At 42.2% G+C, this 13,679-nt stretch overlaps 1 protein-coding gene across 1 annotated transcript in view; it reads right to left on the bottom strand.

Moving 5' to 3' along the window:
• The window catches only part of LOC143024944 (N-acetylated-alpha-linked acidic dipeptidase 2-like), a 50,895-nt gene extending 38,108 nt beyond the window's left edge, over positions 1-12,787 (bottom strand). The window contains exon 1 of the mRNA XM_076184454.1: positions 12,638-12,787. Within this exon, the coding sequence (XP_076040569.1) occupies positions 12,638-12,645 (8 nt within the window). The 5' untranslated portion in view covers positions 12,646-12,787. The remainder of the gene's footprint in view (positions 1-12,637) is intronic.
• Between the last annotated feature and the right edge of the window lie 892 nt (positions 12,788-13,679).

Genomic DNA, 13,679 nt, shown 5'->3' with positions numbered 1-13,679 from the left:
AGTTCTTTTATCATGGAGCAGTATACTAGTCGAATATTGTTTGAAAGCACATTGCTACAAGGTTATGGGACGATGACGACGTCTTGTTTAGTGTACTTAGCGTACGACTGTGTTTAGTGTACTAGTTTTGTTATCATGGAACAGTATACTATGTTTGAAAGCATACTGCTACAAGGTTATGGAACGACGACGACGTCTCCCCCCCCCCCAGTGCATTAAAAATGCGTCAGATGGTTACGCGTGGCTTTCTTACGGAGAGGTGGCGGCACGGCAGCCCCCCGGTGGCTCCTCTGGTGGCTGCGTAGCCCAAGCTCCGAGTCGCAGTCTGCCACAAGTGGGACATGGAATAGCGTCTGCGAAGAACGGCGCCGTCTCTTGGCACGAACGACACGAGATGTTCCAGATTGGAAGGAAATCTGCCACAACACTCGAGGGTCGCCTTTTGCTGCATTACCTACTTAAGTTTCGGTTACCTGGTACACACCATACAATACATACATACGTATACGAAAAGGCCCTTTCCCCAGTTATAAGGGGGAGGATAGCTTACACGGTAGCTCTTTAAAATGATAAATTTGAATACATATTATTTTCACATTAAATCATTGCGAGACTTCATACCGATCTGCATGCATATCCTGCCATTACTTGATAATGGGTGGGGCATGTCTTGCAAACGTCAACATTCAGAATTTCTTCCCGCCCTCATCGACAGTGACACATTCCGTCACCGTTTCTGCTTCAGTGTCAAGGAGTGCTCCGTGGCACTGTTGCCTTTCGATTTCATGGCACTGCTCTGGGCAACAAGTCTCCCGTCGAGTCTACTGGCGCGATGACGACCTGCGCTGCATCTTGCAGCCACTAATCCTACCCACAGACATAATATTTGTAAGTCATGGGAGGAGCAAATTACTATTTTTATCATAATCGTTATCTTTATTATTATTATTATTATTATTATTACTATCATTATTATTATCTATGACAAATCTGTTTTTCTGAGAACATTACACCATCCTTTTTTCAGCATTTGCAAAACTAATATTTACTTTTAGATGTAAGACATTCACCTTTCATACGCTTTCAGTTTTGAGACATTAAATTTCCTTTATTCCAATTTATCACAAAAATAAAATTATATACTATAGCAGGGAACTTAACTGTATACACAATGATTCCTTTCCCTTGCCAAGAAATATCACAACATAAGGATGAAGAAGACTGCAAGAGACCACAAGGCCTACACTAGGCAGTTCCATATATATACAGAGTCAAAGTTACTATGGGGTGGAGTTGTATACATACGGCAATGAACACGTTTACATTTAGTAAAATCTATTACCACAGAGTCGTGCATACATGCGACAAAGTGCATTGCGAGATTGAAGAACGAAATAATTATTATCAATGAATCTCTGAACAATCTCGAGGCCTTGAACGTTGAAAAAAACTGACGTCATGACAACATTCGAGTCACGCTGAACAATAGGCGCATTTTTTTTTCATTCCGCATGCTATAACAAGAGATCCAAGGGCTTCTCTTCATCTGAAAAAAATACTCTGGCCTTCACCAAAACAAAATCTAAGCAGAGTTGGTTCATCCAGACCCGATAGGTGTCTATATCAGCCCAAGAGTTTCTCTACCCAGAACGAAACCGCGATAACTAGAACATCAATAAATGCCGTCAGTAGACAGACAGTGTCGCTACTAAAGTTTGAGAATCCCTAAATCCATCTCCGATAAATTTCATTTATCTTCGTTGATGCCTTTCGATCCAGAGTTTGGACCAGTAATGTCGACAAAAAAAAATAAAGTAAAATAAAAATAAATAGATAAATAAATCTATGCCATGTTAATAATTACTAGTTTGAATTACATTACATACACAGGCGAACAGATTAAAGTGCAAGCACAAGGACGAGCACGCACATACGTTTGACATGAGCATGTTTGCTGCCTGCAGGTGCATACGATTAAATCAGAGTTGGAAAAATGGTAATCAATACAAGCAAAGTCATCCCCTTCACGCTGCACAATAATACACATGCCTCACCACAGCCTGCTGCTTGGCGGGGAAGGTCCTTGAGGTGAGGTAGGAAGTTACAAAAAATAGCTGTGCAACCACAATCTATAAAGAATAACAGCCGGCAACCAAATAGTCACGCATCTCTGGCACTCCCAAACAACGATGTTCAACACGCACGCACGCAAGCATGCTTGCATGCACACACACGCATGCACGCACACACTTCCAGCAAACGTCATGCTCACCAACGTTTCTATCCTTGTGAGCCATTTCGCGGCACCAACCACTGCAGTGTCCATAGTCTGAAGGCCAGTCGACTCGTTTCTCAGGTGGAAACAATTTCACTTCGACACGAAGCCAAGATCCGCGAAGTCTTTTCTCCGTGATACAGTCCCCTTCCCCTCTTTCCTTTCCCCCTGCCTCCCTTCCTTTCCATCTTCCCCTCCCCACCCCCGACTCGACGAATACAAACACATTAGTACCTATCTCCCTTTCAGTTCCTCTCCGTATGCGAGATCCCTCGTTAGGTCAACTTAGCAACACCGATGGAGTTAGATTCTAGGCTTCGTAGGAGAACATCCTACGTCTATTTATAGTCTCACTCCGCAGGAGCCATCAAGTTTGCTCCTCTTCTACAGGCACGCTGACGAAGGGGAAAGCTAAGGCAACGAGAACTCCGAAGGCCCTTCCTCCTCTGCTTTAGCGTCTCCCGACCCCGTTCCAGTTTCCGGGTCACGAGGCAAACTGGAAAGGGGGTCACCGAACCTCTGGCGATTATTTTCCGGGTGAGGAAGTGTCTGGTGGGAGGGACGAGGAGAAGGTACTGTATGGCCGCTGTGGCCGACGACCTCGCGGTCAGCTCCCAAGTTTACAGACACGCGGGGGGACACAACGAGAGAGAAGTTCGATGGACAACGGTAACGGTATATGATGGGCGGAGGAGTGCGAGGTGAGAAATATCAAAAGGACAGAAAAGAAGGGTAAAATACGAAAACGACTGGTCAAGAAAATTTTACAAAAATGCCGAGACAAAGAAGTGGGGGAAGACAGGGGAGAGAAATCGTAGTAGCGAGGGAGAAAGGGAGGAAAAGTTGGATGGGGAGAGAGCGGAGAAGTGGGGGGGAGGGACGTCAAGTAACTTTGAAAATCATACAACCAATTACAAAATTCTGTCTCGCATTTCTACCATACATTCTATTTATTCATTTATCTAGTTAGTTATCTAACATGCGAGGCGTTTGCTCCCCTGCCATACATAAAACACGACTTCTAATAGCACTACATAAGACGGTTTGTTGACCAAACCGAACATACTAATTAGTTTACTGGCGCTTCCAATCCCTTCGTCAGCCCTGGCAAACATCTTTTACCATTAGAAAGTACAATTTCACCAAATTCACTTTTATCAATCTCACTGGTATATTCATTTATAGACAAGCCAGATCAACTTCTCTAGAAACCCATGGGTTGGCCTTAAACGTTCGACCTCGAAAGAACCTACAGCGAGGAATATTACTTTTGTGGCATGCACAGATGTCTAAAATTTCTGTTTTATATTTATACACTTGCAGACCTCCCAAGGTTATGCAGACGCATACCTGGTTACCCAAGCTGCTCTTTTACAATTCACTTCCTTGTGCCTGCCTACCGTATCATGTTCAACACCATGGTCTGGTTATTTACTTGTTATTATTTTAACTTGACTGTTTATTTTTGATGCCGAATCGGCACGCTTCATGTGCTGCCCGAGTGCATCTTCTCGGGAGTTTTGGGAATTTATGGACGTTCAGTTAGGTCATATTAGCTCATATTGGGTTAGATAAATGTTAATAAATACAATATAATTTTGTACACAATCGTTTCTTGTCATTTTTTTCAACGTGTCTCAATAAAACAAACAAAAAACAAAACAAAAAATACAAAAACAAACACAAACATAAACAAACACAAACAAAAACAAACAAACACAAACACAAAAACAAACACAAACAAACACAAACACAAAAACAAACACAAACAAAAACAAACACACAAACAAACACACAAACACACACACACACACACAAACACACAAACAAACAAACACAAAAACAAAAAAACAAAAACAAAAACAAACACAAAAACAAAAAAACACAAAAACAAACAAACACAAAAACAAACAAACACAAAAACAAACAAACACAAAAACAAAAAAAAAAAAACAAACACACACACACACAAACACACACACACAAACACACACACACACACAAACACACACACACAAACACACACACACACACAAACACACACACACACACAAACACACACACACACACACACACACACACACACACACAAACACACACACACACAAACACACACACACAAACACACACACACACAAACACACACACACACAAACACACACACACACACACACACACACACACACACAGACACACACACACAGACACACACACACATACACACAGACACACACACAGACACACACACACAAACACACACACACACACACACACACACACACACACACAAACACACACACACACACAGACACACACAGACACACACACACAGACACACACACACAGACACACACACACAGACACACACACACAGACACACACACACAGACACACACACACAGACACACACACACACACACACACACAGACACACACAGACACAGACAGACACAGACAGACACAGACAGACAAAAAAAACACTTTAAAAATGCAGACTGGAGGGAATTTTATGAAACTACGGATATAGAGAATAAATGGATCATCTTCACACAAAAAAAATACAACGTAGTAAAATACGGACCGAAAATGACAAGAAAAAAAAAGAAAATACTGGTTCAACAGAAAATATACAATGGCATGGGAAAGGAGTAAAAAAGAAGAACAGAAAAGAAAAAAATAAACAAAATAAAAAGCAGAAATGAATATACATGAATACAAGAAGAAAAATTTGAGAAGGATGCAGTCGACAAATGCAAAGACCAACCCAAACTAATTTACAGACAAGTAAATGGTAAACTGAAGCACAAAGTAGGAATATCCTAGCTGAAAATTGAAAGAATTATTTACAAGGACGCAGAATCACATGCAGAAATAATGAATAAAAAAATTCAGTCAGTATTTAACATAGAAGAAATTGAGAGAGAATAGACTGAAAATAATGTGAACCTTATAAACGACATAACAGTGCCTATGGAAGAAGTGCTCATGATTTGTTAGAAAGGTTGGAAAGAAGGAAGGCTTCAGGACCTGGCGAGATATAAAAATGGAGACTGAAAGAATGCAGACAACTGGCGAACAAAGTACACAGTTTGATAACTAGTTCACTAAACGATGGAAAGGTGCCATTGGACTGGAAATCAGCATTTGTGATATCGAATTATAAAGGAAGTAACAGAGTTACCGTTAAATTACAGAGAAGTGTCCTTTACTAGTACAATAAAAAAGTGTGAGAAAATTTTAAAAGACAGATTGACGAAACCTTTTGAAAAACAAGAAACAGCAATAAAGTTTCGTTTAGCAAACCTACCAAGTTTTTACTAAAGAATGACTGATGTGCTGCATGACAGTGGGATGGGTGGACTATATACTTGGTCTTAGGGAATGTCTATTGACAACATGCCACACAAGAGATTGATATGGAAATTAGAAAACATAGGGTGCCTCAGCGGAAACATACAAGAATGGATCAAAGATTTCTTAAAGGACAGACGCACGAGAACAGTAGCGAGAGATGAAAAGTCAGAATGGAGAAAAGTAACTAGCGGTGTACCACAGGGCTCAGTTTTAACCTCCTGTAACGTTTCTCGTATATGCCTATGATATGATTGAAGAAATTAATAACTATACAAATTCGTTTCCTGACGATGAAGGGGGTGAGAAGCGAGGATTATGTAATGTTCCAAAGGGACCTGGATAGGAGAGGCCTAGCATCTTTTGAAAAATGTGGCATTTCACTACATGGACGAGGAAATGACAAAGAAAATAATTGAAAGTTTGATACGGCCTCAACCGGTTTACGTAGCGGTGATGTGGTCACCACAAAAATAGAAATACCAAATATAGCAATCAAGATGATCGCATGCTTAAACGACAAGATGTACGATGAAGAAATAAAAAGAATTGAACTTCCTATTCGGGAAGATCGAAAAGAGAAAGGCGACATAGTAATCATATTTAAACTGGAAACAAGTTTAGAGAAAGTTGACCATTGAATTACTTGTACGAAAAGATAGATCGACAAGAGGTCATGGTGAAAATGAAAATACAAACTTGTCAAAAGGTGTCAAGAAGCATAGCTCTCCATTTTGAAGTGTAGACTTGAGGAACAAGATGAAAAATCCAAGCCAACGCGATGAAAGAATTCGAGGTAAAATTTGACAAATAAAGGGAAAGAGACAGGACCCCATGAGAGGATGCTGATCGTGTATTCATCATGATCAGCATCCTCTCCGTATGTAAATCGCAATGTTACAACATTATGGATGGGGATGACAGGTGGTGATGGATATGGAGCTGCCTAGTGTAGGCCTTATGGTCTCTTGCAGTCTCCTTCATTCTTATGTTCTTATGAGAATTGTTCCAACCCCGAAGACCATACCTATACTCCATTCCAACAAGAAATTGCATTCGATTTCTATCGTGCGGCTCTGTACAGTTGGTAGTATTGCAGACGCCCGACAATTCTCATGCCCTATATCAATTGATATGTAGTTACTTTACTTATTGATTTAATAACCATTTTTGTTCTATGTCTGATCGTGTAAATTATATAATCTACAATCATACTATTCTATGTAGCCTACTTATACTGTATCTATTTTTCTTACCTTTTTGAATAAACAGACTATTGATAAAGAATGGGTAAGAATGATGGAAAACAAATACTTTCTCATAATAAATTAAAGTGTGAATAAATTGGAAGAGGGGGAAGAGGAAGAGGAGGAGGAGGAGGAGGAGGAGGAGGAGGAGGAGGAGGAGGAGGAAGAGAAGGAGGAAGAGGAGGAGGTAGAGAAAGAGAAGGAGGAGGAGGAAGACAAGGAGGAGGAGGAAGAGAAGGAGGAAGAGGAAGAGAAGGAGGAGGAGGAAGAGAAGGAGGAGGAGGAAGAGAAGGAGGAGGAGGAAGAGAAGGAGGAGGAGGAAGAGAAGGAGGAGGAGGAGGAAGAGAAGGAGGAGGAGGAAGAGAAGGAGGAGGAGGAAGAGAAGGAGGAGGAGGAGGAGGAGGAAGAGAAGGAGGAGGAGGAGGAAGAGAAGGAGGAGGAGGAGGAGGAGGAAGAGGAGGAGGAGGAGGAGGAGGAAGAGAAGGTGGAGGAGGAGGAAGAGAAGGTGGAGGAGGAGGAGGAGGAAAGTTATCCTCTCGTACCATCCATCCCTCCCTCACTCGCTCCACGAGCGTTATGACGCAAAATATCTATCAAAATAATTTTCATTTTTATGGCTTTCTATATGAAATCTGAATGCACCATCGTGTTCAGGAGTTAATGTAGAACATGTTATATCCTACATTTATTATCATAATTGCTGTAAACATCGATTATAAGTAAAGGTGTGTATAAACCGATATTTTATTTTCCGTGACTTCAATTCCACATAATTACTTGTTTACCCAATCGAGTTTTGACAATTTTGTTGTAGTTGTAGAATAACTGCTCTTTCTAACGATTGAAACCAAATTTTCCTATCTTATGAACAAAGTGGAGAAATATAACATCTTCTGAAGAAGGTCAGGAATTTGCGTGTCGCTGGTGCCTCTGTGGAACAGGAGTCTGCAAGACTACCAACTGTACCGAGCTCCACGGCAGAACTGTACCGAGCTCCACGGCAGAAATCAAGTGTAATTCCTTATTAGAATGGAGGACAGGTGCGTACGCACGCGCACGCACACACACAGACACACACGGCTGTCGATCACTAGTCTAACACTTGATCCAAGACCGTGGTGAATCACTCACGTCGAAAGACTCAAATCTAAATGATATTTGGAGAAAAATGAGATGTACACCAGTTTGGAATCATACATGAACTTGAAGCTAGACTGTGATAAAGAGAATAAGAGAACCCTACGAGCACTGTTCGTTATATACTACAATTAGGCCAGTTAGATAAATACGCCCATGCACACGCCAAGTTCTCTACAAAAGTATAACCACGTCAAAGGACAATATCAATGATGAATGAAAACATAAGTAAATTGATAGATTACAAGTGAATAGATAAATTAATAAAGAATAGATGAATCTATAATTACACAAGAAGAGACGTTTATAAATAAATACAAATAAAAACGCTACCAAGAAACCAAGAAACGTGCTAGGTACGTACAACGAGGACGCGCGCGCGCGGGGATTCCCCCTTCGCCAACCGGAAAAGTCAGCCACGAGATACTCTCTCTCTATTTTTCCCAGAACCACAACAACAACCTCAACAACAACAACAACCGCAACAACAACAACAACAACAACCACAACAACCACAACCACAACAACAACCACCACCACCACAACAACCACCACAACCACCACCACAACAACCACAACAACCACAACAACCACAACAACAACCACAACAACCACAACCACAACCACAACCACAACAACAACCACAACAACAACAACAACAACAACAACAACAACAGCAGCAGCAGCCTCCCTCCCCCCCCCGACAACTCTCCACTGCCAAACACGTTAAAATGAAATTAAACAACTTACTTCAATGTGTTCAAATTACCTTAGTATGATATAGAAGGGTCGGCGATATATTCTACCAATGTAGCACTACAGGGGTTGAGGTGGATGGTGGCTTCTGATAATTCAAATAAAGTTTCGGAACCAATTTCCATCGTTGATGGAGGTAATGTTTGGCGGGATGGAGGTGGACATAGGAGCCCTATCCACAGAACCCTTATATTCCTAAAGTGCCGCCCCCCCTCCCCCATCACCATCCCTTTAAACCCGATTTAGCGGTTGGCTTGCGATAAAAAAAATAAACAGATTTTAAAATTTGTATTTAATGTCCTTATTGCAGAAAGGATAAGAAAAAAATTCATATTCTGTTGACTCTAATGCAAAAATCGTATATTACGGTCAAATATCCAGGGACAATTTTACTTTTATTATAATTATTTTGTCAGCCTAGACTAGACTAGCCAAGACTAGAATTGCCGCCCCACCCCTAAATGTGCCGCCCCCAGGGCATATGCCCCCCCCAACCCCCAACCCCCAATGCGAGGGCCCAGCCTATCCAACCAAGTCCAAGTCCGCGCCCGCCTTGACAGTTGCCAGATGAAGGCCAACAACGCACGAGCACGATGTCGTTTATCAAGGGCGTGATGAGGCAGATCTTGGCGCGGGACTGGAGTAGGATTGGGTTTGATTGGATTTCCCCGATTTAAAATGGTCATCAGTCGATAAAAATAGATTAATGAAATAAGAATAAGAGACTATTGGCACATTTTAACACAGATTTTTTTAACCAAGTGCAACTACAATTGAAGGAAAAATACGTCACAAAATATGGTTAGGGCATTTCTGGATACACGCCAGCACGCCAGCCAGAGTTTCTGACGATAAATAGCTCACGGATGCAGGAGTATTTTTTTTTTTTTTTTTTTTGGGGGGGGCAACCTGAATTTTGTAATTATAGATGACGCTTGGGGGGGGGGGCTAACCTGAATTTTGTAAATATAGGCGACTCTTTTAAACAAATGTACTCTGTAGCAAGAATGCGATGGAGTTTACCCATAGATCGGTCATACGAGCTTTGAGTTCTCTTCCGGGAGGGAAATAGCTGTCGATCACGAGTCCAACACGTGATCCAAAAGAGCATGGTGAAAACACACACACACACACAGACACACACACACACAGACACACACACACAGACACACACAGACACACACACACACAGACACACACACAGACACACACACACACACACACACACACACACACACACACTGATACAGTAAGGTCAGAGGGAGAGAGGGAAAGAGATAAGAAAGGTGGGCAGGAAAACATGATAGGCTTGTGTCGAAACATCCACACATGCACGTACACACACGACTCGGTGGCGCAGTTGATAAAGCACTGGACTGCTAGCACGGTGGTGCTCGCAGTACCTGGTTCGAATCCTGCCCAGGGCCGAAATTATTTCGGTATCGCTGCGCTTCGGGTCGTTAATCCGACTCTCGTGGGCGGGGAACTGTGTGTGTGTGTGTGTGTGTGTGTGTGTGTGTGTGTGTGTGTGTGTGTGTGTGTGTGTGTGTGTGTGTGTGTGTGTGTGTGTGTGTGTGTCTGTAAGGTCATAGCATTACCCATAGTTTGGTCATACGAGCTCTGAGCTCTCTTCCGGGAGGGAAATAGCTGTCGATCACGAGTCCAACATGTGATCCAAAGATCAAGGTGAATACACACACGGTGGCGCGGTTGGTACAGTCCCAGACTATTGCTACGGTGGTCCGGGTTCAAATCCTGCCCAGGGCTGAAATAATTTCAGTATCGCTGCGCTTCGAGTCGTTACTCCAACTCTCGTGGGAAGGGAGTTGGGTGTGTGTGAGCGTGCGAGGTCACAGCATTACCCATAGATCGGTCATACGAGCTCTGAGCTCTCTTCAGGGAGGGAAATAGCTGTCGATCATGAATCGAACACGGTGAACAAACAAACAAACACACACACACACACACACACACACACACACACACACACACACACACACTTGTGGTGCAGTGGTTAGAGTTCTCGCCTGCCACTAGGGCGGTCCGGGTTCGAATCCTACCCAGGGCTGTAAGATATTCAGTATCGCTGCGCTGCGGCTTGTTACTCCAACTCTCGTGGGCGGGTAGTTGGGGGGCCATGTTTGCGTGTAAGGTCACAGTATTACCCTTAGATCGGTCATACGAGCTCTGAACTCTCATCCGGGAGATTAATAACTGTCGATCACGAGTCCAACACGTGATCCAAGACCACGCTTAGGAAGGGAAGATACTATCAAACATTGTTGCGGATTTTCTGTATTAAGAAGCCCCAGTCACGCTATCACGAGCCTCGTCAAATGTTATGAATTCGAGAAGCTCCAGGACGACTTCGCCTGGAATATTCTAGACTTCACCAAGGACAATTCAACAATGTGTCTAATATTCGTAGAGGTTTTAATTCTCTTAGTTCGTCATTCAGCCTCTCAACATATGACGCAAAGATAATACGACATTTGGAATTTCGAAAAAAATAAAGAAATAAACGAAGTCGTTTCGACTTAGACGAACTCGCTCGAGCCGTGTATGTGTAACCGGAGCTTTAACCCTCCATATTAGCCGAACATGGCATATTTCCCCTTGGGTTTAGCCCTAGGCCTGGTCCGGGTTTAGCCCTAGGCCTGGTCCGGGTTTAGCCCTAGGCCTGGTCCGGGTTTAGCCCTAGGCCTGGTCCGGGTTTAGCCCTAGGCCTGGTCCGGGTTTAGCCCTAGGCCTGGTCCGGGTTTAGCCCTAGGCCTGGTCCGGGTTTAGCCCTAGGCCTGGTCTGGGTTTAGCCCTAGGCCTGGTCTGGGTTTAGCCCTAGGCTTGGCCTGGTTTTAGCCCTAGGCTTGGCCTGGTTTTAGCCCTAGGCTTGGCCTGGTTTTAGCCCTAGGCTTGGCCTGGGTTTAGGCTTTAGGCTTGGCCTGGGTTTAGGCTTTAGGCTTGGCCTGGGTTTAGGCTTTAGGCTTGGCCTGAGTTTAGGCTAACATTTAGGAGTGGTTTGGGTTTAGGCTTACTTTTGGTTTAAGTTTAAGCTTGGGCTTTGTTTGGGTTTCGTCTAGGTTTTGTCTAGGTTTCGGTATTATGCTTGATCTGGGTTTAGGTATAGGTTTGGTTTAGATTTTGGTTTAGGCTTACGCTAGGTCTGGGTATAGGCTGTGACTTAGATTTACTTGGGTTTAAACTTAGGCTCGGTTTGGTTTGTGTTTATGTTTAGGCTAGGTCTGGGTCAAGGCTTAGGTTTGGTTTGGATTTAGGTTTATGCTTGATTTAGGTTTAAGCTTTGTTTGGTTTTAGATTTAAGCTTGGTTTGGGTCTAGGCATAATTGGAGTCTGGGCTTAGACATAATTTGGGTTTAGGTTTAGCCTTACTCCTAAGTTTTTTGGGTAGTTTGGTTTGGGTTCAAATTTGGTTAGGTCATGCAAAATATCTTAGTATTTACAAAATACTGCCATTCATACGGCAATACGGACTGAACGAAGTCTCTGTTGCATAGGTATGTCGTTTGATGACATTACTCCTCTTTACCACTTCTACAATCCTTGTTCGGATATACAACAGTTATCAGTTGTATAATAATAAATTCATTACTCAATAATTACTCCATAGTAATTAATTATTCTAGTTAACGCTTGATGCAACAGGATTTTGGATCACTATCTAAAGCATTCTTGTTCTCAAGAATCATCACTTTTTATGACACCACACTTCTATTGGATTTTAGCAATACAAATTTTACAATCGCAATTTCAGACTATCGCCGCTGTAAATCATTGATACTTCAAGAGAACCAGGCACATTGCCATTACAATCTAATCACACCATGGAAATGTTTGTTAAAAATGTCATACTCACATTTCCATGTCTCCAACTTCAATGGGCAGAAGTTTCCTTGAAATTGGTGGAACTCCCACACGCTATGACTGGGTGGACGAGCGCTAGCGTATAGACCCACTCTGCTACGCTGCCAAACGCACACTGAAGGTTACGTTTCCTGGAACTTACTTATATACACGATGTCCCTCGACGAACTGTATAAATTTATTACTACAACGTGCACTTTTTCCCAGCTTTTTATATTCATAAAATAATTACTAATTCTTTCCTCTAGTTTTTATGCTTGACATTGCTGTGAGATATTTTTAAAATAAGCTGAGTCTAAATGCTATTGATAACAGATAGTCACGATATTTACATTAGTTTATGGGTTGACTATCCTGAATATGTTCGTCAAATTTTCAATTAAACTATTTATGATTTTTTTTTTCAATATATCAATTCGGTTCTGCAGGGCCCTTGAGAGGGAAAAAATGGGAACTTTCCTGTTATTCCCCCACCACTAATTTTTTCTTTGATTTTATCTTAGGTTAGGGTCTAACCTAACCTAACCTAGCCTAATCTATCCTAACCTAACCTATGATAAACAAAATCAAAGACAACAGAAAAAAATAGTGATGAGGCAATAACAGGAAATTTCCAAAAAATGTGCTGGTGCGAGACACTTTCTGCCCCCCCCCTCCCCTTTCGGAAAGGGGGGCCAGAAAAGTTCGGTCTAGATTGCAATTATTAATTTGTTAAACAAATATCTAATTCAGATAATTGATAATATTTACATAGGAATTGTTTGTATTTGAATGTGAAATCACAACTTGAACAATATTTCGTACATCGACTGATCCATCACTAAGGACGCGCGTGTTGAATTCTCTTCACGAGTGAGGACCATCGTCTCGAGGCGATGGGACCTAATAAAAGCAATTGCACCATCCCCTGTAAGCCAGTTCGAACTTCGGTTGCAAACTTGCAGCGGCAGCTTTAGCTCTTAATTGTGGCCTGATTTGGTTCTGATCTAGGGTGGATAGCAGAAATTATCTCTTACCTAGCAGCAGTGTTCTGG

Source organism: Oratosquilla oratoria, chromosome 4, assembly GCF_046742065.1.
Source record: "Oratosquilla oratoria isolate Oo_2021 chromosome 4, ASM4674206v1, whole genome shotgun sequence".
Lineage (NCBI taxonomy): Eukaryota > Metazoa > Arthropoda > Malacostraca > Stomatopoda > Squillidae > Oratosquilla > Oratosquilla oratoria.
Note: the sequence above shows the minus strand (reverse complement) of the source record. Positions and strands in the feature narration are given on the sequence as shown.